Source organism: Numida meleagris, chromosome 6, assembly GCF_002078875.1.
Source record: "Numida meleagris isolate 19003 breed g44 Domestic line chromosome 6, NumMel1.0, whole genome shotgun sequence".
Classification (NCBI taxonomy): Eukaryota; Metazoa; Chordata; class Aves; order Galliformes; family Numididae; genus Numida; species Numida meleagris.
This window is the reverse complement of record NC_034414.1, coordinates 15,935,201-15,963,170: the sequence shown is the minus strand read 5'-3', so window position 1 is coordinate 15,963,170 and position 27,970 is coordinate 15,935,201. Positions and strand designations below refer to the sequence as shown.

Sequence of the window (27,970 nt, the reverse complement as noted above, 5' to 3'; positions counted from 1 at the left end):
TAAGTGCGGCAGCCCAGTAGCAAGCGTCGTTCTGCCGGCAGCTCCTTCCTTCCCCGGTAGTCGGTACTTCTCTCGCCCTCCAGCCCTCCCGCTGAGCGGCGGGGGGATGTGAGCGGGGCCCTTCGGTCTCCCCCGCTTCGGTAGGCCATGTTCCCTTTGGACTCCGCTTGGAACATCTCCTTCGCTGGCTGTGGCTTCCTGGGGGTCTACCACATCGGCGTGGCCAGCTGCCTCCAGGAGCATGCCCCCTTCCTCGTCGCCAACGCCCGGAAGGTGTACGGGGCCTCGGCCGGCGCGCTCACCGCCACCGCCCTCGTCAGCGGCGCCTGCCTCGGTAAGCGCCCGTGCTGGTGGGTGGGTGGGTGGTTGCGCTCGGTGATCTTAAAGGTCTTTTCCAACCGTTGTGATTCTGTTCTATGAAAATCTTCCCGAGGCTTGTGGGGAAGAGAGAAGCCAGCCTCTCGCTGCACGGTTCGGGCTTCTGGTGGCTGCCGGCGGGAAGAGAAGCAGCTGGAGATGGAGAGGGCGTGTGTAGGAAACCTCTTATTCTTAGCATTACTATTCTTGGAAGAGGGTTGTTCCTGGGGGTGTGAGGTGCTGAGCAGTTCGCTCATATTTTGAAGGAGTTAGATCTTCAGTTATCTGTGTTTTTATGTTAAAAAAATACAAATTATTAAGTGGGCACATAATGTAGTTTCTTCCTGCTTTAGGGCATGTCAGGGGAACAGCTGAAGAGAATGGTGTGGGCTGCCTTTTCTGCTTGCTTGGGAGCTTAGAAAAGCCAATGCCTGCCAAGTTGAGCTGGCTTACGGTGTGATGGGGGGGTGAAGGGGTGTAAAAGCACACTAGAGTTTGCTGCACTTGAAGCTTTGTCATTTATTTTGAGAATAGGAAATGCAGAAAAGCATCTTAAATGTGAAACGTCACGTGAGAGTATCAGATGCATCTGTTTACTCTTAAAAACTTATCAATAGAGAAACAACTGAAACAAATGTGAGTTAAGTGAAACTAGAGCTGTTGACTGCTTGAACTCCTCTAACTATGATCTTTCTAGGGCACTCCCTGTTCTTTGGGGACAGGTAGAGTCATGAAATGTTGCTTTCATGCAGCAAAAAGCTATCTGTTTCTCTGTGGTGAGGTTTGAACTTTTCCCCCTTAGTGTTATGTTTACGGCAGGGACCAATGGAGTGTGGCTGTTGCTCCTGGAGCATACTGGGAGGAAGCTCTTAGCAGCTCCTCAAACATCAGTCTGGGATTTGTAAGGCTATTGTGTTTAGATGTTAGGCTTCCCCAGGGATGAGGGAATAGGTATCCTCTGATTCCTTCTTCTGTTGGGGTCCATTTGCTGATAGCTGCTGGGGTTTGGTTATTCTGCTAGTTCTGCTTGTAGTGGTGATGTGACTGCACAATTAGCTCCTGAACTGGAAGGGCCTGGTGTAATACTGCCAGAGGTGTGGCACCTGCATGAGACAGGCTGAAGGCACTGCCCGAACCCTTTGGCTCAGACACCATTACAGGGCTGAGCAAGTCTCTTATCTTGTCTACCTTGTTTTTGCTATTTATATATCCAGAGCATCCACAGCCTCCCAGAGGGCAACACCCAATTACTTTTCTCATTCCCCTTAGGGTGTAAGGGGACACATGAAAAAGGGGATTGAACAAGGGTCCACCTTCAGGTAATATTTACTGCTCTCCTCACTGCAAAAATGTTGTTTAAAGCCAGCAAAGACTTGGATCTTGGCTACTCAAATTATGTTCCAAGTTTTAGTGCTCTTGGGCATTTTACTAATATTTTTTTTTTTTAGCTCTGCCTGTGGCTGGCATGTGCCTTAGGTAAGGAACGGGTGACTTCTGAAAGTAAAAGCAGATGATGGGATGCCCAACTGAGGCCTGGTGTTGCTGCACTTTGTCCCTGTTATAAACCATTCTGACAGTGCAGATCGCAGGTTGAGGTCCAGAGGTTGGAGTGAGCTCATAGGGAAGAAGGGGATGGTGGGAAAAGAAAAGGTAAAGCTGCAGCCTGTTCTGGGAGAGCAGTTCTTTTGCTGCTGGGGAATCCTGAGTATGTGCTTGTGCAGCTGGTTTCTCCAAGAGAGAAACCATAATAGCCTGTGGGCTTTTCAAAGCTCATGGCAAATTCTGCCTCGTGCTGCCTAATGTGCTGTCTATTGAATCGGAGCACTAAATAGCATCTCTGGGTGGATGGCAAGCACAAGTCTCGCTTATTTGGCTGTGTGTAGATAAAGGTTAGTACTTTCCTGTATCTGTACTTTGTAGTGAACTTTATGCAAAGAAATACTTTCAGAGGAGTGGATAAACCTTTTCCTTTAGGGTTTTCTTTTGTTTCCCTTGTTTAAGACCCTGGCCAGAGAAAACGGAAATGATCCTGGACTTCAGAGTCTATGATGCCACTTTGTTTCTTATCCAGTTTTTCTCTTCTGATCTCTGTGCCAGTCCAGCTTACCCCTGAGCTGATTCTGCCTTCTCCCTGAGCTGCGAGCACTCTGCTATTATTTGCATGTGGCAGTAAGGCTCTGCTGTGGGCAAACACTGAAGTGAATGCCCTCACTACATCATCTGCAGCCTTGATAGCTCAGCATAGGCTTTAAAGGCATGTTCGAGCACAGCAAATAAAGGAATGTTGGACACAAATATTAGCTAGGCAGAAGACCTTATTTCAAAATAAGAGATGAGGAGATATTAATAGTCTGCTGTGACCTCACCTAGCTCATGTTAAGCACTTTACTATTAGTTGTAGAGGTCTTGTATTAATTCTCCAGGGCTATGCCAGTGGTGTTGCCCTGTGTTTGAAGTTTTCTCTCCAGCTTTGACATAATTCTTTTCACTGGCAGGAAAATGCATTGGTTTTTTTCCCCACTAGAATGATCTGTGTGGATGTCGTAGTTTATTGGGCAGAGTCTCCCAAGTTTACAAGCATGTTAGTGTTGTAGCACATATCACTTCTTGCCCGGAGGATTTTTCTGGAACACAAGCTTCTGTCAAGCCTACACCTTCTCCTGGTGCTGCTGGAACCTGGCACACTAAGAAGTGCACCTCTGTGTGCCAAGCAGTGAGAATTCCTTTGATGTTGGCTCTGTGGTCTTCTCCTTGTGTATGTCATATCCTGCAGCTTTTCACAAATTCTGTGGCTGTAGCTTACCTTTATGACTAAATCCTGAACTCGAGGGGCCTGGATGAGTAGAACTGGCTCACATGATGCGGCAAGACTGTCCTTTTCCAGTCACTAGTCATGCAAAATACAGTTAATGTTGGGTTCCTAAATCTTTTGTATGAGGGTAGGGAGGTATATTTTTAAGGGCCTGGAATCATCTCACTTCAGTGAGTTGCATGGGATTTGGTGTGCCTGCTTTGAAGGCATGATGCCTGGTATGAATTATGGGATGCGAACCTGTAGTCACTGCAAAGCTGTTTTTGAGCTGATGCTTAAGCCCCGGACTGTGCTTGTGATGCTCGTGACTCATAGTTAACCAACAGCATCTCTACTGTGTGCAGCACGTGAGCATTGTCCTGTACTGCTCCCTTCTGAGGGTGGGGGGAGAACTGAATTGTGCCTCTGTTGTGGGAGAAGAGGTGGATTCTGCTGTCAGAGGCAAAGCTGCCTGTCAAACCCCCATCTGTGGGAGTTAGTGTGAATCAGCCATCAGTGTCAGCAAAAATAGTAAAGCGAGCTGAGGGGATGCTTCTGGTACAGGGAATGCAGAAAGGAGCGTACATCTGCTAGACAGAGCCACATTGTTTGGGGTGTACTTGAAAAGCTTTTCCTAGGCTGTTTACAAACTCCTGGGTTTTTTTTATTAGCATCTTAGTTAGGACTCTGTCCCAACCTTGTCCGGTGATGAAGTAACAGTTACTTGATGGTCAGGCTTGCTTGTCACCTGTCATCGTATGACCACCAGGAAACTATGCTGCTGGACTGTAGAACTTCTTCCATTGAGTAATGGAGGGAGGATGGGGGGGGGGGAACCCTTTCTCTTACCTTTCAAAATTGAATTATGCTGCTGTCAATGAACAGTAGCAACATCTTTCATGGTGGGCTTCTGAGATTAGTTTTTATGCATGCAGAGGCTTAAAGGCTGATAAGAGGTTATTTTTTGTGTGTGGAGTCTAACATCAAATCCCAGATTGAGGGAAATAAATCAGCTTAGTTTCTAATGAGTCCTCAGAGTAATGCCAGTTTATGCTGGCCAGAGCATGAATCATGAAGTCTATTCTGGGGGAAGTGTGCTTGATGCTGCTTAGTGTGGCTGTGGGAAGGGATCTATGGATCTTTCCAGGTATGTGAGGGAGACCTCCTTAGCACATGGGAGTCAAAACCCAAGTCCCTCCCTGTATCTCATGCAAAGACCTTAGCTGGGAAGAAAGTTCTGTTATGTTCAGCAGCCCCAGTCTAGTCAGTTGTAGAAGAGGTACATACACGGAGATGCAGACCTAATTCTCCACAATTCCCACTGTTCCCTCCATGAAGTGGGGGTGAAGTATTCACAAACATGACCGGGGATAAATTTTTTCTTAACTTGGCTGCGCTTTGTTCTGTACTTGAGAGTGACCACGCAAGGGCTGGGGAGATGGTGATTTAGTTGGCATTCTTTCATTCTGGAGCTGGGAATGGACAAAATCTCTCTTCAGATCCTTTGCAGAAACTCCAGTCTCCTACTCCAAGGAGTAGTACGAGCAAGTGATTCCTGTCTGCTTTGCTCTTCAGCCAAGCTCTGCTTGCTGGATTGCTAACTGGCCACCACTTTCCAAGTGAATCCTCTGCGCTTCTACGTATACTTCCATTGCCCAGCTCTAATGATCTGTCTCTTTCTTTCTGCTGTGTTCCTGTAACTTGAGGTGAAAGTCCAGATGTGTCTTTGGGAATCTGGGGGTTGAGTGAGCTTGTGTATGTGTATTTACCTAGTGATGCCTTTTTTGCCAATCATGCATAAGGCAGTAGGGAGAGCAAGAGGTGGTAGAAAGGAAGAGTAGAGGAAATGGCTCTGTGTAGGAGGGGAACTTAAGTCAGTGTCCTTGCAAGAAGGCAGTTGTGTCTTGGAAGTGGTAGGGTCTGGGGCAGTAGGAAATTCCTTCCAAAGAGCATAATGGAGAGGAGGGCATTGGAGACCCTGGGAGCGGTGCTGAAGGTGCTAGAGGCTGTTCTAACTCTGACTGATGTATCTGGGAAGGATGGAGGAGGGAGGAGAGATCTGGCACTGGCCAAACAGTAGCGATTGTGACGGATCTCTTTCTGGCCCTGGGGCTGTGCTGATCTGCAGTACAGTATGTTCAGGAGGATTGCCTGTGATTTCCTGAGGAAGGGGACTCTCCAAAGCAGAAGGGCTCAGAACAAACCCAACTCCGTGTGTTCCCAGCAGTGACTGGTCAGGGTGAGTGTCTTGCACTTTGTTCCTGGTGCTTGGAACATGTCAGTTGTGGAAGGTCAGAGAAGCCCAGAAAATCAAATCAGCCTGCAGAAGCTGGGTTGTTGCTGAGTTCTTTATGTAAAAGATTCCCTAAGGAAGGAAGAGATAAGTTTGCTGCAAAATCCAACTCCTACTTTGAGGCTTTATCAGCCCTTTTCTCATGGGGTGACCCCTTTTGTGTGGGATGACTCTTGAGAGGAGGGGTCTCTGCCTTTGTTTGTTTCTTCACATTTTGTATTTTTCTGCAGTGATGTGCTTGCTTCATTCCTCCAGTTCTAATCTTCCCCTGCCTGGGGAAGTTGATAGTTCTACTAGAACCTAGTGTTTTGTGCTGCTTCTGGTGTTTGCCCAGGCCTGAAATCTTGATGCTTTCTGGTGTGAATAAGGGCCAGACCTATGCTGGTGGCTTCTGTCTGCCACTTCCTCTGGAGCTGTTTTCCAGTCTTTTGTCTACACTGTACTTAAATTTCTTCTCAGAAGAAATAATCCTCTTCCTCTTGGTACAAGTCTACCCAAAGAATCTGCAGTGTTGGTTTTGGAAGCCTTAGCATTTAAAGGATTTAGTACCACTTTCACACTGGAGGCTCTGGCAATGTCTCTGTACTTATACTCCTGTGGATAATCTAGTTTACAATCCTGAGATAAAGGTAGCAGCTGATCTAAATGGATCAAGGCTCCCTTAGCATATGTTAATTATAAGACTTGCTCTTGCTGGCTTATTTGAATGCTGCTGATTGAAGGCTGGGCCCGGTGAGAAAGTTATTTCGGCGTATCATTTGGCAGGGTGTGTGTGGATTCATCCTGTTGGAGTTATGTCATGCATGGAGAAAGTTAGAGCCCTGTTGCAGAGCACGGGGGAGTTGTATCACTTTATCTAGCCCATAGTTATATATAGTGGGATTGGTAAAAACTTCTTGATGAAAACAAGCTGGCCATTAAACCAGTAGCTGTACTTCTGCGTATAGAAATGTTTGGTGTGTGTGAGCTTTAGGTGAATGTTGCTACACCTGTCTTGCTGCCTTCCCTGCTTCTGCACTCTCAGCTTTGCAGGAAGGTTTGTCCAGGGGCCCATCTGTCAGAGGGTCTGTGCAACCCTCTGTGAGCAATTCCTGCCCTGCTCACATAGCTGCTTTTGAAGCCTGAGTCATTTTGATGCTGCTGGGGGGACTGCTGCTGACGTCTGTGGAAGAAAGGTATGTCAATCCCCAGATATTCTTGTCCTGTGGTCTGCCTGATGTTGCTTCCTCAATAACCTTCTTCAGAACGAGATCCCTTCTGAGGACTGCTTTGGAGCGAGGTTCCTTGTTCCCACTGTCTTGCTCGTAACCTGCTCCACTCATGTTGTTGATACAGGGAAAAATTCAGGGGTGTAAAGTGACACCAAACGTGTCTGTGTGAGATGGAAGGGCAAAGCGGGCACAGTGGCTAACAGTGCAAACATGTGGGAGCTGGTCACGATGTGGGCTCAGAGCCAGGAGTGGACTTTAGAGCCATTATTTCTCTCATTTTGTGCCAGGGCTAGGCAGTGCTCTAGCAGCCATGCAAGTGTGCAGGGAGAAGGGAGTAAGGCTGCCCTTTGCTGAGAGGCAGAGCCAGCCTACAGGAGAGCACTCAGCAGACTGAAAACCTTCAAAAGCTGTATGTAGGCCTAGGTGGTCAGACTTGCTTTGGTGTTGGTGAGCCAGCTGAGGGTAGTTGCTCGTGCATGGTGAAGTAATGCAAAGCTGGAGTGGCAGCTATTTCTTCAGGCTCTGGAGATGAAGACTGCTCTCTCCGCTTTTTGTCTTTGTGGATCTGTGGTGCAGGTATTTGGTTCAGCTAGCTTGCCTTTGCCTTGCTGGCATTTGGTAGCAGGAAAAGCCAAAACATTTCTCTACTGCCATGTAGCACTACTCTCTTCCCTTCCAGAGCGTCTTATTTCTAGAGGCACTTCCACTGTCAAGTAGAAACAGTGCACTATATCCTGAAGTCTGTGTTGCTAATCTGCAAACAGACCCTGAAAAGTGAGTGTGGTGTATGATGTTGTGCTTGTGAGTGATACTTGCTCCTTCTGCACCAATTCCTGTTCAGAATAACAACCACTGGAGGCTTTGTGGTAGCAATTTTCACATGGATAAATAAAGCAAGATGTTCTACTTCTGCCTCTGTGCAGGGCAGAGGATAAGTGCTCTGTGTGTGTGTGAAATGACCTGGGTTTGGGTCCATCTTTTCTCCCTTCCCTTCACACACTCTCCTCCACTGGGTTTTTCTTGCTGAGTACTTTTTCTAAAGCAGGTAACCCGAAGCCCAGCATTGCTCAGGCTCATAGCAAACAGCAGGAATCTCCTGTCACCCCATGCAGGTTGAGTTGTACTCAAATACTGGCAATGACTGATGGATGGAGAAGGACAGGACTTTGAGTTCAGCTTGCCTATGGTCCTGAGCAACTTTTCTCTTTCGAGTGCTATTACACTATTTATTTTTTTCTCTAAAGCACTAAGCAGAAATGTGATATTAATCCTTGTATTAGAGAATTACAGCGGAATAAATTAGGCTAGTGGTGATTGCTGTTGTGACTGTGCTAGTCAATAATCCTGGCTGTCTGCCTGACCTAGGCTGCCTCTGGGCTTTCCTATTGATTGTTTCCCCATAGAAGCTGCAGTGTTTTCTGCTTTTCATTGCCAAGGCAAATGCTCCAGTCCCGTGTCTGCAGAAACAAAATGGGCCTTGGTTTGCAGGATGTCTGCTAGTTGGTGAGGCTTCACTGTGTCAACATTACATTAATGCCAGTGCAGAGTTTCAGCTCAAACATAATCAAGGCTGGCTGCTCTTGTGCCTGCTCTCCTGCAGTCTTTTTGCTTCTTTCCTAAACACAGCAACCTACTTCAAGGTAGATGAGGTATGGGTTGGATTATGTGTGTTTGGGCTTGCGTGAGGGTCCTGGCCTGTATGTGTAGTACAGTACGCTGTGGGTAGACGAGCTGATTACAGTTGCTGTGGGCTGCTCTATGCAACAGATTAAAAAGAAAAATGGGGTGACATGCATGTGAAATCTCTTGTCATCTGCACCCCATATCTGGGGCGTGGCAGTTTATCTATCAGCTGGCGCGCAAAAAATAACTATTCCTCTCATCTCAAGAGGGAGGAGAGGCTCCTTCTGTTGTGTTCCTTTTGATAAATAAAGGATAGCCCTCTGCTTTTTTTCCCCCAAGTTTTATGTGAAGTGAACGAACATCTTATTAAGAGAGGCTTGTGCATCTGAAGCAGTTGCAGTCAACCTGGATTTGCTCAATCCTCCTGCTGCACCTTGGTGCTGTTTGTAGACTTAGCAATGCTGAGCTCTGAGTATCTAGGCCAGAAAGCATTGTAGGACGAGCCCTTCCTTCAGCATCTGCCTTTGGCTGCAAGAGCTGGCTCTACTTGAAAAGCTGTCTGTGTCTCCACTTGCCCTACTCGTAAGGTGAGAATGTTCCTTCCATAGTCTGAGAGAGATCCCTACAAGTTACTCCAGTATGGCATGAATTGGTGCTTCTCCCTCTTGAGCAAAGGGAGAGAGACCATTATTTATGGCCAGGTTTTCTAAAGAATCTCACTCAAAAGAATTTGCTTGTTGAGTTCTGTAGGTAATGCCCTGATGGGAAGGGGTACCTGCCACTGGGAACAGCTAGTTGAATGAGAGGGCTGCTCTCAGACTGACTAAGGATGTGTTGTGGGGACAGTTGTATCTGTTGCCTCTGCATTGTCAAAAAAGAAATCTCCTTCTTGTGTCTCTTATCTGGATCTAACTCATCAGAGCTGCTGCTTATCTGATGTCAAAATAGTAGAACAGAAGGAGTGAGAACCTTAAATATGAGTGATGTAAATATAACTTGGATCAACACAAAATAGGGAAGTCCCAGAAGAACAGCTTGTTCTGGTATGTGACGTTTCTCAATATTGTTATCTGCTTATGGGAAGATGTGCACGGATGTGACAAGAACTGCTGTCTTTAGAGGTTCCAGTGCTAGCTGCCTTCTCCCAGCCTCAAGCATTTAATAGAGGACAGTTTTTCTTTGTGTTAATTAGTGGGATATACACAACTTCTGGCAAGTAAGGGATAGTTTGCTCCACCACCAATGCTTTTAGGCATTTGTCTAGGATTTCACACTGAAATCGAGGATCTGTCTCCAGCTGTGGGGTGCACACCACCTGAAAATGTCTTACAAGGGCAGATCCTAAGCTAATGCCAGCAGAAAATGACATGAGAACAATAATTTCTTTTCCACCCTTTCCTTCCCCCTACCCCTTTTGACATCCTCCAAGCCTTGCTGATATGTAGTCTGGTTCCCATCCAGCACAAGTTGGCCTTCTTTCAGCCCATATGAAGATCTGCCTGGTTCTTGCCGTGAAGAAGAAGGGGCAATGGGTGTAAACCAGTTTGCTTCAGTGCAAGCATGAAGCTCAGCCAAGGAGTGAAGATCTTCCTCAAACTGAGGTCACTGCCCACAGGAATTAGAGTTGTCCTTAGATCACCACTGTGTTGCTATCTTCCTTCTGGTGAGCAAATGGGCATTCAGAGAAAATATCTGATCAAGTTATCTCTGTTAATTATTTCCTAGTTGTCAGTTTGCAGGCTTCTGGTTCAACATCCCTTGCTTAAAGCTTAATGTTTTTAGGCTGGTGATAGGGCTGTGTTGTAGTTGGGACTGTATCATCTCCTGGGAGAGGCTGGGTGGGAGAAGCACGTGTTGCTCACTCAGGATTCCAACTGAGTTGGAGCAGCTTGGGGGTTTGTGTTCAAGATGAGCATACGACAGTTCTCCTGAATTCTGTGCTCATCAGTACAGGCTGGCTGTTAGCTCTTCCAAGGATGAGTTGCTGGAACAGCTGCAGTAGCAGTAATGAACATACAATCCAACTAAATCAGCCTTGTGGGAGTTAACGGTGGTAAATTCCTTCTGACTCCTACTCCTAAATTCAGGGCCAAGCAGGGATCTATGAATGGAAAACTCAAGAGCTCCAGTTGTGTCTAGTTGCTGCCCAAGTTGAGAGCAAAGTGCCAAGATGATGGCTTGGAGCTCTCCTAGGGAATATCTGGGCCAAGCACCACACAAGCCTCACTCTAAACAGATAGCTAAACGTGGGCGCTGTGCAACCACCACCTTACAAGTAGCTCCAAAATGAGGTCCCTTGTTATGATATAAAGCAGCTTACTCCTGTCCTGGGGATCTTGTGGCCAAAATGCCTTGGTCAAGGCATTGGGCTTGCCAGGTGCTGGAGGAATGTCAAAAGCACCTGCACTTTCTGCTAGTTCCTTTCAGAGCTTTAAGTGTCTGTTCAGTCTGGAGCCTCTGCTGGGAAATAGGACAGAAGGGAGAGGAGTGGTGCCTTGCTGGTGTGTAGGAAGGCATCTGAGTTCTTGTTGGTGCTGGATACAACACAGGTTTAGCGAGAATCTTTTGGGGCTGCGCAATTCCTTGCCTGCTCTGTAAGTCCAGGTGTAGTATGGCATCTGCAGTCTGGGCTGTAACTTCCCTGCGTGTGCCATCTAGCAGCAGGGATGAGGATGCGTTCCCTATATCCACCCTACACCTATCCATGCTGTCCTCTATTCTCCATCCCTATTTGAAAGACTTTCAGCTTGCATCCTGTTTACCGCTGCACTAGCCAGAGAGCAGGAATGTCCCTGGCACAGAGGGTGATCTTTGTACTGATGTGAAGCTCTTCCAGCTGGAAGCTGCCCAGAATGCCCCTCTGCCTCTTCAGCCTGTTCTGCTCCTATTTTTGTTTCTTTCTTAAGCTCTTTTTCCACATGAAATACTTCATGGGTCATCTGTCCTTTTGGTGACTGGAAAATGGATATCGGTGTGGTCTGATGTCAGCAGGCAAGCATTGCAGTGCCCTTGGTGCAAAAGCCCTGCTGCTGAAGAGGTCAGATGATGCCCTTCCCTGCTCACCTTCTCCCATAGCAACTGACACTCCCCACTGCATCCCACAGGAGGTGCTGTAGGATGTTTAACTCTTGTGATAGCCTTCATCTACATGTATCACACAGTTGAAGTAGCCTTTGCCTCAGGTCTCATAGCTGCAATTAATGGCGTTTCCTGCAGCATCACGTCCATTTGGTGACTGATCTTCAGGTCTTCTCTCCTTCCAGGGGCGAGGGAGTAGCAGACTCTCCTTTAGCTGGTGGTTTTTGTATACAGAGATAAATAGTACATTCCGATGAATGCTTCTAAGGTTAGAGAAGAGTAATTTAATCTTTCTGGGTGGAAGGTGAGCAGCCATACTGAAGAATGCAAGGCAGCGGAGGCTTTGAACCTGGGTTATTTTGGAGTTGAGTGTGTCCGGGAGCGAGAGCCAGTTCAAGGGAACTAACCTTGCCAGGTCAATAAGCTAGTGTGAAACTCTTGACATACCTCAAAAATGAAATGTGAACTAGCAGCTGCCCACAAGTCTTTTTGCTTGGATAGCAGTAACTTGCCCTTTCTAGCTACTGCAGGAGGATTGCAGGCTGAGCCAACAGATGCTCTGGCCTTCCTCACCCAGCAGGTGTTTCAGGACTCAGCTGTCTGATGCTCCTGTGCATTGTCGCAACTGGAGTTTAGTTGAGGAGGATGGCCCTGCAGTAGTCAGGCTTGTGGTTAATAATGCAAGCTGGCATGGCAGTGCAGGAAGGGAAGAGTGGTGGTGGGGGGGGGTGTCTTTTCTACTGAGAATGAAATATTCCTCGTAGTTTTTTAAGAGGAATAATGGTTTACTAAATCTGTATGAGGATAAATGTTGGATAAACTGTTTAACAGGAGAAGAATGCTTTCCCGGCAATCAATACCGACTATTAGAGGTTGTCAGTGTTCCTTACAATGTACCCCACCAATGTATCCATCATATCATTAGATCCATCAAAAACCATGCAAGACTTTTCTGTGGACTGGAATTAGCACTGGGCTAGTTCTGATAGGAGCAGGCAGTTTGTGGCTGACCCCTTCAGGATTTCTCTCTCTGCTACCTCTCATTCAACTGCTTCTCGCTCTGGCAGGCTATTTTAATCCCATCACTACCGCAAATGTTTTTCCAGGAAAACCAGCTCAAATTCTGCTCACATTCTCACCTCTTCTTTCTCCTCCCGTGCTTGGTTCCAAGAGGGCTTGTCCTCTGTCATGGATTTAGCTATATAAACCTGACTCCTTGGCTGAACCCCCAGCTGGCCTCATTTCCAGGAAAACTGGTGGTGCTGCAGATCACTCTGTGCCTGTCTCAGCCTTCTGAGCTATTCTGCGTTCAGTCATTCAGTTTTGGTGTGAGTGAGCCAGCAAGTCCAGTGGGATCACAACTGCCCTTAAGCTGAAATACCTGAGAAGTTTCTTCTTGCAATCTGTTTATATGCATGCGTAAAGAAAACCAAACAACAATACCCAAGGTATTAAATAAATGAAATTGCTAACTAGCAGTAGTTATTATTTTGTCCTGTTTTTCCATGTCCCTTCCACTGCACTTGACTGTATCGTGATGGGTGAGCAGGTAGCTGCACTTGAAGTTCTTCCTCAGATTTTGAGACAGTCCATTTCCTGGCACATTCAGGACTTTGCAGTTTTCTTCAGCAACTTCCAGCTCAGATTTCTACTCAGATATTAGTCATAAACTCCATTTTATTGTGGTTGGTTTCAGTATCACTGTCAAATCTTTCTTCAGGTGAGATTCCAAGTTTGAAGGTATGTTTCCCTAAGCACTATCTCCTGGGTCACCCTCTCAGTGCAGCTGAGTTTCCTAGGATCATGCGGCCGAGGTGCCAGACTGGAATTCTTTTATTTCTCCTGGCTCTGTTGCATCTGACAGGGGGAAGAAAGAACCTGCAAAGGTATCATAGGGATCGAGTGCTGATGTCATGGTGCTCATAAACTCATTTCTGTGAGGCTGGCTTACTTTGTGTTGGGAAGGGACTTGAACCATGCAGCTACTATCTGGAACAGGCTGGGCTCAGTGGCTTACTGCTAATTGAGTAAGTAAGATCAGAATTAGGCTGCTAAACATTACTTTAGGAAAGAGCAGAAGACTGGGATTATAGTGCTAAAAATTGCTTCAAAGAAGGGAACTTGGATTTTCTGTTAAGTTTCTATCTTGTATTACCTAAATCCTGACCCCAGAGTTTCTGGTCATGGTCAAGGGTCTCATTCTGAGCTTGCTTGAGCTACTGGTGTTGCTGGCTTTCCTACGCACAAAATCACGTTCCCAGGCTGCATTAATGGAAAACATGTTGCTGGCACACGTGTATTGCAAAAGAATGGGATGTGTCAATATAGTGTTGAGGGTGGTGTTTCCCTTATCTCTGTTTATTAACCTGGGTCGAACTTAGCTGTGGTCGCAGGGCTGGGGAGGGAAGACAGCAAAACAGAGAGGTCTCAAGTCAATAGAATTGGCTTGAACTGACAGCAGCTTTCGTCTTTGTCCACTAACCAGATTTCAGTTTGATTGCGGAGAAGATTTGAGTCAGCATAGCTGTTTTCCCTCTGTTTCTGTGATTCTTCCCCTCGTACTTTTCTCACATATATAATCACTATATCTCTTAAAGTGCAGTGATTGCCTTGTACTCAGAGGAATGCCTGCCTTGTATCCCACTGTGACTAGGAGATGCATGAGGAGGCATCTGACTGTGTGCAGAGGGCAGTGTGCTGGGTGTGGAGGGTTTGGCTTGGGTTGGTGGTTTTGTTTTGTTCTTTCCCACTGCAGAGCTGTGATACTCTTGCCAGATTGGGCTCCCAGTGACTGTGAGATAATGGGTTTAGCAGCTGCCTTTGCTTTTGTGCAGATGCCTTCTCTTCTCCAAACTCAACAGGGTCACTGAGTGAAAGTGTAAAACAAGCATGCCTTTGTGAATCCTGCTTATCCCCAGGGCCTGTTGGTAGTGCTGTGAAGTGGGACATGGAAGAGATAGGGCACCAAATCCACTTTGGATGTCTCTAAGTCACCAATTGCCGAGAGGAGAATAGCGTCATTTTGTTCACCTGAGATATGATTGACACTGCTGGCAGAGCTGTGATGATGGATCACTTGGAAAGAAGTGATATTTCAGTTTACTGGCACTTTTGCTTACAGGTGGATGGTGTTTTTCATAACAGGAAAAAGGATTATGTTTTGGAGTGGATTCAGCCATAAGCTCAAATGCAACAACAAAACCCCAAAATGACCTTGTTTGCCATGTTAGTCTGTCTTTTCACCAGCCCTCCATTGTTCACTTAAACAGGACCTCCTGAAAAAGCACGAGGCCTTATCCAGATCCTTGACTTGATTGAACATATGTAGGATGAGGTTAGCTGTTTGCAGTGGAGGTGTATGAGTGCCAACACAGCTAGCTTCTGTGATCGTGTAACAGTACCTGTAATAGTCACTTACCTTGAGCTCTATCAGCAAGTAAGGAGAAACCTCTAACAAAGCTGTGAATGAAGGTTTTCTATATCCTATTCTGTGAAAAAGGCTGATTTCTTGCTACCCTTTCATGGTGTGTTTTTCTCATTACAGGTGAGGCTGGTGCCAGCATTATTCGAGTGTCTAAAGAAGCACGAAAGAGGTTCCTGGGTCCGCTTCACCCCTCTTTCAACTTGGTGAAGATCATTCGGCTCTGCCTGTCCAAGACTGTGCCAGAGAATGGGCATGAGGTGGCAGCAGGACGTCTGGGTATTTCCCTCACACGAGTGTCTGATGGAGAAAATGTCATACTGTCAGACTTCCATTCCAAGGAGGAACTGATCCAGGTGACTCGAAGCTTTTATCCCAGAGGGCTGGGCAAGGACCACAGACTATTTTGTTTTGTGTTGGTCTCAAATGTCTTTCATAATGTAGTATAATTCCCTGTGCGTGCCCATGTGGTGCTCTGACTAACTCGGTAGGCTTTGATGTCATTCTTACATGCTGGATCTCTTTCTTCCTTAGGCCTGTGTCTGCAGCACCTTTATCCCTGTCTACTGTGGGCTGATACCTCCAACCTTGCGTGGAGTGGTAAGACTTAAAAGATTTCTTCAATAAATCATGTACTAATGAATAAGAAAACAAATGCTGGTACTCAATTTGGGCAATCCAATTGCCTGTCACCTGTTAGCAATTATCCTGAAGAAGCATGAGAAATTCCCAAATAAACAACCTTAGCACTGGATATACCTTGTTTTCAGGTGCTGCAGTTGGCTAAAATGTCTCAAAGTCTGGCTGATGTTACTTGATTTAAGTGCTGGTTGATTTAGCAGATAGTTCCCCTAGCTCCTTGGTGAAAATTTCTTCAGCACTGAGGCTCCAACCCTCTGTGCATGTGGAAAGAACTTGGTGAGGGTAGAAACTGTTCCTCTCATACAAGCCTGGCACCCTTTGAAGTGTTTTAACTAGTGCTGTTACCACGCCTCTTTTTCATGGCGTTCATGTCCTTCCTCTGAGAATAATGTCTTCAAGTGTCCTTACAATTTCCTGTCCAATAGTGTCCAGAGGAGTTTCTCCCTTTTGTATGTTCATGTTAGAAATGAAAAAGCTTGAAAGTTGCACAGAGCTGGAGAATCTTTATATAGCAGTAATGCTTAAGGACCTCAGCTGAACTTGGACTCCCATTGTGCTGTGTGAGGTAATGCACGTTAAAAGGCAGCCTGTTTGCAGTCTAACCAGTTGAAAGGAAGAGCTGCTGTTCGCGTCTGTGTGTCTTAGCTTCCCACAGACGAGCTGATCAAGATGCCTCAGTCTGACAGGGCATCAAATCTGTTAGCAGTGTCCTACGAGTGAGGTCAGTTTTGCTCCTGCATAATATACAACTGGACTGTTTTTGTATTGTGCAAGCATGTCGAGCAGGGAAATGATCTAGAAGAAATGTTTGATGTCTAGCCCTTCAAAGAGGTGACAGGATCATGCTGGTTTGGCATTTGCTCAGCAGCTGCAGTCTGGGTTTTTGTCCCACAGCTGGTGGGAATGCAGCAGTGGCTCTTGCATAAGACCTCTTTGGTGTTAACTGAGGTGAGCCTGGCTCAGGCAAAAATCAAAACATTGTACGGCATCAGGGATTTTGAAATTAGCAGCTGCTCTGGCATACCAAGAAGTGAATTCTCATGTGAGGTTTCCACATTGGGAAAGCTAGGGGGTGGGCGTGGGTGTGGGGTGAGATGAGGAAATTAGTTTTTACCTCTTCCCTAGAAAATAAAGGCTCTTCCTGAAAATGTGCTCTCTAGCTGTGACCTTTCTGTGGCATGTGGGTGAGATGAAGCCTTAAAAAGAGTAGAAGAGAGCTAGCTGTTACTCTTGTGAGTGCAGGTCCCAGGGATGGGGTGGACTCAGTAAGAGAGTAGAGCTGGGGATCTCGGACTGTGGGCTGTCCCCAAGAGCTGCTGCTTACACCTGCGGGTGGGTTGAGGCCCCAGCCTGTGGCACTGATGCTGCTTAGAGCTTTGCAGGAGATTGGATAGTGGTCAGCCTTGGATTGGCTGGAGGTCCAGGTAAATCCAAAGTAGTGCTGGCTGACTTTGAGTAAAAAATGTAAACGGTGCTGCTTGCAGAATGGTGGGCCAGAAAGCAGGGTGTGAATGTGTGTTCCTTGATTTCTGTGCAGGCTTTGCCTGCCATCTTTATTGTAGGCTTCTTTCTAATAACGTCTGTAAGCTTCTGCTGCCACCCTCAGGGCAACTTGTGTTTTTGCATCCTTACCACAGGCTAGCTTTGTCTCAGCTAATTGGCCCAAACCCTCATCTCTGTCTTTAAGCAAAGTGAATGTTCCTGTTTCCAACAGGGTGCGTGTGTCTTTGAGTTATATCTATCTCGTCCTTCTACCTTCTTCACTGCCCGAACCCAGGTAACACAGGAGGCACTAACCATGTCTGCTTTGATACCATGTTTGGTGAACAAGGCCCGACTTAGCATGGAGCATTTCATCTATGTGTTAACTGTGGTCTGTAGCCTGCAGTGGGAATTACAAGCCACCTCTCTTGAACCTGTACGCAGAGGTAGCCCCAGGGTTTAGTTTACTGTCAAGAAACTCCCTATGCTGTCCACCCTGATCCTGTTGCATGGATGGGAGCTGGATTCTTCCAGCTGCATTTGCATGCTTTAGGTCCAAGAGCCTACGAACTGTTCATCAGGCTCTTAGAACTTGCTTGAAGAGGTCTCAACATGTGTGCCTTCCAGAGAAAGTGGCAAGCACCCTCCAGACAAAAGTGTTTTCCTAGGTTTTCCCAAACTGTCTTGTCTGCTCAGCTGCCTACCCAATGGAGAGCTGGAAGATGTTACAGATGCTGCTTCAGGGGCTATGTAGCAGTGTACACTGACTTATTTCTGAACCCATTCGAAGGAGAAGGCTTTTAGGCAGCAAACAGCTAGACCAACCCTTCTATAAAACTAATCATCTCACCTATATCAGAGGTACACAGGAGCTCAAGTTTTGTCTCTGCAAGGATCTCAAGCTTGCTGCTCTTTCAACTTGACCAGTGTCTCCATCTTCTGCATGTTGCTTACTCTGCCAAAGACCTCTGATAGGGATTCTCTTGCTCAGCGCCTTGTGCAGTTATGGTACATTGAAGAATACTTGAAGTACGTACTGCTAGGATTGTCCTTCTAATGAGGGGAATGCAGCTGTTTATAGTACATACGTACAGAATGTTTTCTGATAAGAACTCCTGTTAGGAGCAAAACCTAAGTCCCCATGTACTCTGTTATCACACCAAAACTAGCAGGTTATAAATGTGTACCCATGTGTTGGAATTGCTGCTTGATTAGCCTCCTAGCAACAGATCAACTGCTTTCCTTCTTAGTTAACAAACTTTGGGACAGTGGGGACCTGTGTTTGAGCTCTTTGTTTTGAACACAGGTAAAAATGTGTCTCACTATTAGAGTGTGACAGCTTAGATCAGTTTGCACTGCCGGTGGTGGTTGGTTTGTTATACTGTTGAACTGAACGGGACTCAAACCTTGTGGCAGATGTAAGTCAGCAGTCACGCGAGTGAATTATGCTTTTCTCATTGAATGCTTGTGATCAAAACACTCTTTCCTAGGAGAAAAGGCATAGCAAAAGGAGATGATAACCAGCACAGGTGTGCTGTCACTACTTCAGCTCTCCTAGCTCTGGTGGATGTTGTTCGTTCTTTCCCAAAGTTTTTGGCACAAATTTGAAGAGGGACACAGAATAGAAAAGCTGCTTCATCAGTTATGAGAATAAAGAGCGCTTCATTTGTCTTTATTTCAGAGATATGTTGATGGAGGAATTTCTGACAACTTGCCACGATATGAGCTGAAGAACACAATCACGGTGTCTCCGTTCTCAGGAGAGAGTGATATCTGCCCACGAGACAGTTCCACAAACATGCATGAGCTGAGAGTCACCAATACAAGCATCCAGTTCAACCTTCGCAACCTCTACCGCCTCTCAAAGGCTCTGTTTCCTCCAGAGCCACAGGTGAGATTCTTGGCAGGATCAAAACTTGAGGAAAGTGGTTAGACACTATGGTGTGTGCTTCAGCAGAAGATTGTAGGCACTTAGATAAAGCAACAAAACTGTTTTTTCACCTTGACATTTAGCAACCCAGTGACTTGGCAAGCCTTGACTATCTGCACAAGGTCATATAAGTGGCTTGTTTTAATTTTGCTACTGTAAGATCTGTAAAGTAGGTGTTTAAAAAGATTCCCACATGGCTCTCTATGAAGTGGCACTTGCCAGGAAGCCAGGCTTACTTCTGAACAGGGATCTATCAGCAATCAGGACTCGTGCTCATAAGTTTGTTTCTTCTTAAGGTCGTGCTAGTGGTGCGTGCTCAAAGCCAGAGGCTACCTCTCCTAAAAAAGTGTCAGTACAGCAGGTGACACTGTAAACAGCTTTGCATGCTTCTACTTCTGAGCAAATGCAACACTAGCCCTGTCATTTGGGCACAGTAAGCATGCATCCACATCCTGAATCATTTGTCCAAGTTTTCTTTTGCTGCTGCTTCACTAGTCTTAGCTGGCTTTATCTGTGAATTCAGTGGTGCTTCCTGGCATCTGCAGGGAAGTACTCTGACAAGCAGCCCAGAATGACTTCCAGACAGCTGCCCATAGTAGCCGTCAGCTCTAGATGGGGAAATGAAGTGGCTGCAACTCTAAGCTTGTATTTGATAGTATTCCAACCTGAATTATGAAGTGATTCCCGTATCCAGAGCCTTCATGTTACACCTCTTATTCCTGTTCAAAGCAGGACAATTTCTCTAAAAGTCAGTGTAGAGCTGAATGTTCGCTCTGCTCAGCTGAACAGCCTCCAAATGAATTGCTTTTGCTTCCCCTTGCCACAGGTGTTGCGGGATATGTGCAAGCAGGGCTATCGGGATGCATTGCATTTCCTGAAGAAGAATGGTAAGGCACTGAGTGTTTGTGGGGTGTGGTGAATTGCCTCTTTGGTGCCAGGCTTCGTGACCTGGCTCTGAGCCTAGCTAATTATGGGTGTAAAAGATGGAAGGACAAAACTGATCAAGGAGCATGCTTCAGTTATCAGAATATGGAATTTCCACTAATTTCTGCACTTCAGGAAGCATAGATGGAGTAGATACCTTTTCATTGCAATACAGGACTCTCACTACTTTGAGGCAAGAGCAGTGGCTTTGGCACAACTGAGTGCTGAAGTTATGTAGCATGTGCTTAGTGTTATGCCAGTGGAGATGTTGTACTGTTTGGGGTGTCAGCTGATAAGCCAGTGCCCTTCTACATGCAGCTGGGCTAACCCTGAGGAGGCAGAGCAGTGCAGTGCCAGTATGCCCTCAGCAGCTCTCAGGGCCTGGCAGTTTGATGCTTTTGCAAATCTGACGTTCCAGCCCTTAGCTTCCTTGCGTCCCTGAACTGCTGTTGCAGGCTGAGGGTGTTTGATGCCACCTAGTGTCAGTTTAGCAGACCAAACACATTTGTTTGCTTTGTGGTGTGTACCTTACTGGGATAAGAGCAGTCATGCAGCTCTGTGGATTAAGCTGTGGGAGGGACATGTGAATTGGTCACTGGTGAAATATATAGCAACAAAACCCTATGAAATGGCGCTCTGCAGTGTGTGGAGGGGAAATACAAGAATTTCTGGTGGGGAAAAATGATGATGTTAAAGCAGTCGGATTCCTAACACAGTGTGGTAAGCATTGCAACAAATATAAACTTAGAGACAGGGTGTTATGTCTGCCTTTTTGGGAGGTGGGTGAAGTGAAGGGTAGTATTTTAAAGGCCAGGCAAGAAAGAGTAGCTAACTTGTATAATCTTTATCACTTCTCAGGTCTCCTTCACCTTCATCGTCCAAGTCCTGCTCGTCCTCTCCTTGCAATAGAAGCCCCTCCAGAAGAGAAAAAAGAGGAAGAAGAAGAAGCTGAGGACCAGATGGAGGACAACACTGCCCTTGCTGTTGTTGAAGACCACATCTTTGAACACTTGCCTCCCAAACTGAACCAAGGTATGATCCAAAGGAAGCGAGCCCTTTTTTGTGTGCTGCCTGGTCTGTGTCAGAGGACTGCTGGGATGTGGGTCTTGCTTGTTGGTACCTGTGGATTGAACACCTGCTGGTGCTTAAATAAAGTAAGGGCATAGATATAAAGGTATGGAGGCTGAGATGGGGGAGGGTGCCTCATTTGACACTTCTACAATATAAGGCAAGGATAGAATCTTGATGCCTGTAACCTTCAGGAGCTCAATAAAACTACAAGTTGTTGTTCCTCAGCCGTACTCAGAATTGCTACCCTGAGCTAGACTTGATTTAAAAAGTGGAGGGTGAGGAGGGGGGACTCAGACTGGGTAACTTAAGAGATACCACAGGGAAAGGGATAGTCCCACTGGAGAGAGATTCAGCTGTGTTCTTTTCTGTCTTCAGCTCTACTGGAGGCTTGTGCTGAAAGAAGAGGTCTCTTGACTGGTATCAGCAACACGCTGCCTATACGTGTGGCTACTGCAATGATGGTCCCCTACCTGCTGCCTCTGGAGTCTGCTGTTTCCTTCACTGTCAGGTGTGCCTTCATCTGTTTCCTCTGGTGGTTTTCTATCCAGTGCAGCTAAATGTTATATGTAGCTGGTGGAACATGATTAGAGAGAAAGCAGGATCCTTTCTAATACTGTAGTGCCAAAGTTCCTGGGGAAGGAGTTCGTGCCACTTAGCAGCCATATGCAAAAATATTCCTACCTTCACGTGTCGCATAGCTGCAGCCAGTACTTCCAGCTTGAAGTAAGACTGCTGTGTGCTGGAATTCGCGCTAGAAAAACGATAAATCTTGGAGTCTGGAGAAAAGCTTCTAAACTAGGAAAGCAGAGATGAAAATGAGAATCTCATGAGAAGTGACTTCTCTGGAGTGAGAGGAGAGTAGTCCTGTCACTTTCAACTCTACACTTAGGCAGCTGGGAAGGCAGGTCTGTCAGATGTGTTCTTAGTACTAAGTACCCTATGGAAGGCTTTTGGGAGGAGGTGGTTTGTGATAGGAAGACTTAGATTTGGGAAATATTTTGTTGCTGAAAAAAGATGAATACAGAAGGCACAGATGCAAAGTGTAAAGGATAAATCCTGCACTGTTCTCATCTTTCACAGCTTCTCCCACTTACTTTTATGAATGGCAGTGTAAATGACTCTTACAGTGACTGCCACTGAAAACAATGTGTAACCATTCACCAGAGGTGAAACTGTTTCCTCCTATCCTTTGTGCAGCTCAACTAATGTTTGCCTCCTGTCTCTTTCCAGGTTGCTGGAATGGCTTCCAGATATCCCTGAAGATATTAGATGGATGAGGGAGCAGATAACTGAAATCTGCAGCTATCTTGTGAAGAAAGCCAAGAAGAAACTGGGCAGTCATCTTTCAGCCAGGTATGGCTGTCTTCCTCCACAGCTCTGTCCTGTAGGAGAACACTCAATTTCCCTTTCTACCTCTGACTTTATGGAATCTACTCCTTAACTGTTTGATAGACTCAGAACACGGTCCGCTTCCCTCTTCCCATTACAGGGCAGACCTTGTAATGAAGCTGTTATTAAAACAGTAGATCAGAAGATGTATATCTAATTGTAATATCCTAGCTTATTCTACTTTCCCTTTGTGGAAGACAGCTGTGGTGTTTGTCAGTCCAGGGTCCCCAGAATATCCCTTCTAAGGGATACTTGGGCTCAAATGTCTTGTCTCAGAATCTAAGCTTGGTTTGGAGCGGGGAAGCAATAGAGTGGCCAGGAAATATCAGAGGATTTCCCAAATGTGGCATAGTGCTTTGGATCTGTGTGCGTGTCCCTTGGCTCCGGCTTTTCTGAGCTGAATTCCCTGCAGTAAGGCTGAGGCAAGACTTGAATGAGAGTAGGAAACTATTACAGTAGTAGGCAGAGGGTCCTAGCTGTGATTCAGATCCTAGCATGAGAGAGTGATTCTTCCCACAAGAGCTCATGATCTGAATAATTGAGAGCTGAGAAGGAGGACTATGACCACGCAGCCAGTTAGCAGAATAGAAACAGCTCTCCGATTCTGGAGCTCTGGTCTGATAACCTGCTCAAGTTGTCCCACATACTAATTCTTTGCGTGTCTGTCTTTCAGGCTTTACTATCACCTTGAGCTTGGAGGGCCCCAGAGCCTGCCAATTTCTCCAGCATCTCCTTGTGGTGAAGCAATGCCTATGTGGATGAGAAGCAACCGTTCCCTGTCTGATGTCATGCTGAAGTGGGAGGAGTACCAGCGTCAGCTTGTGATGGGCTTACTCTGCATCAACGTGGACATGCAGGCATCCTTCTTCCCTTGGGAAGGATTTCAGATGAAACTTCCACCTTTGGACTGTGCAAAAGAGTGCCTGCCACTCTTCTGAGCCTGCTGCGCTGGGGGGATGGGGATGGGTGGGAAGGGGAACAGGTACAGAGTAAGACCAGTCTCATCCCTTGGCAGCAGGCTGCCCTGTGCTCATGAATATGCTGCAAAAGGGGTTTCCCCAGGATGGAGACTGGAATTGTCTGTAGCCATTTGTTGCCCACTGGGCCGGGTAAGTAGTCTGTGTTCAAAGACACAGAGGCTGATCCCTTGCTCTAGACTTGTGTTGAGGCTTGGCCATAGCCCATAGCCGTGCTGATGCTCACCCAGCTGGGCTATCCCAAATAATGCACTTTGAATTGCCGTTGGCTTTTCACCGCCAAATAATCAGAATGTAGATGACGCTCTCAAGTTCACATAGCTTCTAGCTTCCTTTGGCTCTTAGAGCATATTAATCTGTTTTTCTCAAATCATCTGACATCCCTTAGGTCTTTGTGCCACTGAAAGATAAGTAGCCTCTTGCCAAACCAATGTTCAAATCCCCTTTTGACTTCATCCTTTATTGATGCCAGATCATTGTCTTTGTCCCTTAACTGCATCCCAACTGAAAGCCAGAGCTGGCCCTACTGCAGACTGCACTGGGGCCACAGAAATGTAGAAAAGTAGTGTATTTATCCTGGTTTATTTTGTTGTGGACTCTCCCTGTGTAATTTCCATTCTGATAGAACTTTGGCAGCTTGAACTTAGAATGTTAAATGTCACTGAGCTTAATTTAAAGCAGTAATTTAGGCTGAGTTGTTTTTTTACTTTGTGGAGTTCTTGTCATTGAGAATGGAATCAGTGTGGGGTCACACTGGAAGAGCTCAGCCCAACTACGTCAGCATCAGTTCAGTAGTTGACAGTGGGGTAGATGTGAAGTGCTTGTAGGAAGGTGAGATTGTATGGGTCGTGTTATCTTTGAGAGGTTGGTGGAATGTCATGGCAAGTTCTGGGAAAGTGGCTGCATTTGACAGCAGAGGTTGGGCTTCGCTCCTTAAGGGACCATACAACGGAAGGAAATTCCAAGCGGGTGCCACGTAAGCCCCAGCTTGACAGAAGATCCCTTAATTCCTTTATTTGATGATTTGGGGTGAGGAAGATTCAGGTTTGCAGTTATATCAGCCTCACGGTTTGCCTCTTGTGTTGTGGCTCACTGGTACAGCTGTGCAGCTGGCAATGCAGCATGAGAAGTGGAAGTCAAGTCAGGAGTGCTGGTGCGTGTGCCAGCCTTCTTGGAACTGTCTGTGCTTGTCTTGTCCTTTAAAAAGCTGGAGCAGGGCTGAGCTCTGCCTTCTCAGTAGCAGTCTACTTGTGACTTGCTGTGCAGAAACATAAGCTCTGTGCTCTTCCCAGGATGAGATGTGGCTTCCTGTGGGGTTTGCGTGTACTCAAGTCTTTGCACTCTGACACAAAGCCAGCTCCTGGTATCTCTTTCTGCAGCATGTCTTGCTGCATGAGGTGTCTTCTACCTCTCCTAGCACAAATAGTATGCAACTGGCCAAAGCAAACTTATGCTCTTTTCTGGGGAGCGGCACAGGGTGTCTGAAGCTGATATATAGCCTATATGGGGAATAGTAACTTAAAACACTTTGATTTCTCCCTTTGATTTAAAAAGTGAAAATATCCTCAAATTCTAATATGTGGAGAAGGTATTGGCTCTGCTTAGTGACATCTCCACAGGCAGTGTGGGTGAGGTGGTGGATGCTGTCTCCCACCAGCACAACTGTGCACTGGGTGCAGGTTTGGGTACTGGTAGCAGAGACTGAGCACTGGGGCCCTTCACCAGTGGCTGTTGCAATCTGGGAGGCAAGAGTGGGCAGCTGTGACTCCGATGCAGTCTGTGAGACACCAGTACAAATACTAACTTGTGGCTGAGAATATCACCCCACTGTCCTTCCTGGATATAACTTTCCTGTGTGACGTAAGAGCCTGCATAGTTTATGAAGCAGGCCTGCACTTAAAGTCAGACTTATTCTTAAGCTCCTTAACATAGTTAAGGCAGCTAGAGTGTAGAGGAATCACTGTGGGGAGAAGAGAGAGAATTTAGAGGCTTCTAAAACCAGATTAGGAATATAGGGTTATAAAGCATGTTGATCTTGTGATTTTTTTTAAAGCTTGTGAGACAAGCTGGATGCCATAAATGTAATGAAGGTGAACCAGCAACCAACTACTGTCAGTTTGTGGGAGCAGGATAAGTTTGAGAAAAGGTGCGTGTTTGTGATTTGGTACGAGTACTTACTGTTTTCCTCTGCTCAGGGCTACCACCTTAGTTTGCTGAATGTGTATCTCCTGTCCCTAATGTACATAGAGCAATTGGTGAGAATGTATAGCTGTTTAGCGGCTTGAAATTAAAGCATTGCATCCAGAAGTAATGCATCTGTGAAGGGTAAAGCCAGACGAGGAAACCTTGTGCTTAGAGGCTGCTGACCTCTTAACTCTGCTTATTTGTGTTAACATACGGGTGGAGAAAATGATGCAACTATTTTTATTTTTTCCTCTTTCCTGGACTGGTAAAACCACTGAATGATTTATATAAACCACTAAACTGAACCAAATTCTCTTGGCAATAGCACATGCTAAGAAATTGCAGCTTGGCACCCTCAGCCCCTGCTTTCCTCTTGCGTATCACACCCAGCTGGGCTGGTGCCATTGTCTTCCAGTGCTCTGATCCAGAAGGCTTGCTGGTTCTGGTCCACACATTTCAACAGAGTAACTGCTGTGAGTGGTAAAAGGCCTGAATTTCGTTCTGTTGCACCTCATCTGCTGTTAGTTTATTATATTAACTTCTCAAAGAGGAGCTTTTATGCACTGCTGACTTCAACCACAAATCAAAGCCTGGCTTTAAATGTAAAGGTCTCCCTCTTCAGAGAGGAAACTCCTGCTTTCCCTATGCTAATTTGCAGGGTGTGGAAGGATACTTGGGGAAGTGCCACTCTCTTAACCCATTTTTTGCTTGTATTCCCAAGTGGCTGTTGTGTGATAGCTTGTTGGCTTTATAGATTTAAGCTCAGGTAAAGAAAGTGCAGATCTGTCAAAAATAAATACCACACACTACCCTCTGCTTCCTTAGGAAATGTTTCATTATTGCCATGAAATTCTTGCTGATCATTCATCACAGATCGCAAAGGATGAATCAGATAGGGAAGATTTTCTAGCTCCCTGATGTAGGAAAAAGGGGAGAATGTGTGGTTGGGAAGCCTGGTGGTAGTGGCCAGGGCCTATGCTCTCCTGTGTATGGTATTTGAGAAGTCAAGATCCTGGACCGAAAGTTCATCTTGCGCTCCACATCTGAAATCCTTACAACATTCACTAGAACTCTGCAAGAGTTCCAGCCCTTGTAGTTTGTTTCACTTAAAGGGTCTGTGCTTTCAGGAATCCATTTTCTTTTCTTTCTATGATACAGATACTACTTGCTGCTTTTAACAAGGCTAACACACAACTTCTTGTGCATCTAACAGGTCCCTAACCTGTACAACATGTGGTTTGATGTTGTGCACACAGTATGTATCCGTGGCATGCTCTGTAAGCCCCCATGAGCGTGTGGTGTGTTGGATTGGGTTTGCTGCCTGACCTACTGTTAATAGTTCCACAAGCTGGTTTTTCAAGGGGTAGGAGGAAATGCTTCTGAAGACTGACAGTAGGACCTAGGAAATGCTTTCTCATGACTTCCTGGGGGAAGCTGTGTACATGCAGCACTCGGACTAGAGAATAAGAGGGTGGTGCCATCTGCCAGCACTGGAGTACCCCCGAGTTCTTACATATTTCCCACTGTTTTTGTCCATTTTTAAAAACTAATCTGGTAATCCAATTTCCAGGCTTTTACTCCTTTTTTTTTTGAGAGAAGGGCTCTCACTTTTGCCAAAGTAGTTGTGGGAGAAAACCTGAAACTCCCTGCATGTGTTTGCGTGTCTGTTTTCCTTAGGGGTCCACTTCTGCAAAGTGCATGGTAGATGTGGTGGGTGGCAGCGCTGCATGTTGCCAAAGTTTGAGGGTCTTGCCAACAGTTCTCTCAAGCTGTTTGCTCCTCTTCCCCTTAAAATGATGAGAGAATGGACCACCTTGGCTGGTTGCCACACCAGCCAGTTAATTTGTGCCAAACTCACCCTGTGCCTTCACAGCGGGTTCTGGCCTGCCTGCCCCGCATCCCCATGGTGTCTGCCTTTCTTAATGCACCGGGACTTGTTCCCTCTCTTCTTCCTCCTTCCCCTTGCCCACCTGTGGGACACTTCTCTGCTCCCAGTCTGCAGGACAGTCTCTAACTGCATCCATCCTGCTGTGTGGATGCACCTCAGCAGTCTTGCAAAGGGAGACTAGAAATTTAACTTCGAAATAAATACCTTTTTCTTACGGGGTTTTCTCTTGCTCTGGAAAACAGCATCTAAAGCAGATTTTTTGAGCTAAATGTGTCCTGGGACTCTGTTGTCCCTGAGTTTGAGAAGCCTCTGAGGCACACAATGCATGTGGGAATCCTGTGGAAATCACTGATGTCAGAGCAGCAACTCGACCAGCAATAGCATATGCAAGTGATGTTATTTACATAGCAATGTCCTTAAGTAGTATTCACAGTAATTTTTAAAGTTCAGTATTAAACAGATGCTTTTTTCCTCCTGTTTCCTTTTTCTAATGTTTTCTGGAGAAAAAAGAAGTATTTATTTTGGCAGAAATATATCTTCTAATAAAAACTTTCTCAGTGTACTTACCTGGCTGGGGTAGGTTGTTTGCTTCTCCATGTAAAGGTATATTAAATATTTCTGAATGTGTTGTGCAATGTGGGTTTGTTTTGCTGGGCCCTGTCCCGTTCACTCTATTCAAACTGTTCTCAGGGTAAACACATCAGCATTT

The 27,970-nt window shown here is 46.1% G+C and overlaps 1 protein-coding gene across 1 annotated transcript; it reads left to right on the top strand.

The window, feature by feature from the left end:
* On the top strand, window positions 1-27,896 carry PNPLA2 (patatin like phospholipase domain containing 2). The gene is made up of 9 exons (XM_021402760.1): window positions 1-334; window positions 14,898-15,130; window positions 15,309-15,374; window positions 18,580-18,789; window positions 19,655-19,715; window positions 20,611-20,784; window positions 21,199-21,331; window positions 22,054-22,176; window positions 22,886-27,896. The coding sequence occupies exons 1-9, from the start codon at window positions 148-150 to the stop codon at window positions 23,148-23,150; spliced, it is 1,452 nt and encodes a 483-aa protein (XP_021258435.1). The 5' UTR covers window positions 1-147; the 3' UTR covers window positions 23,151-27,896.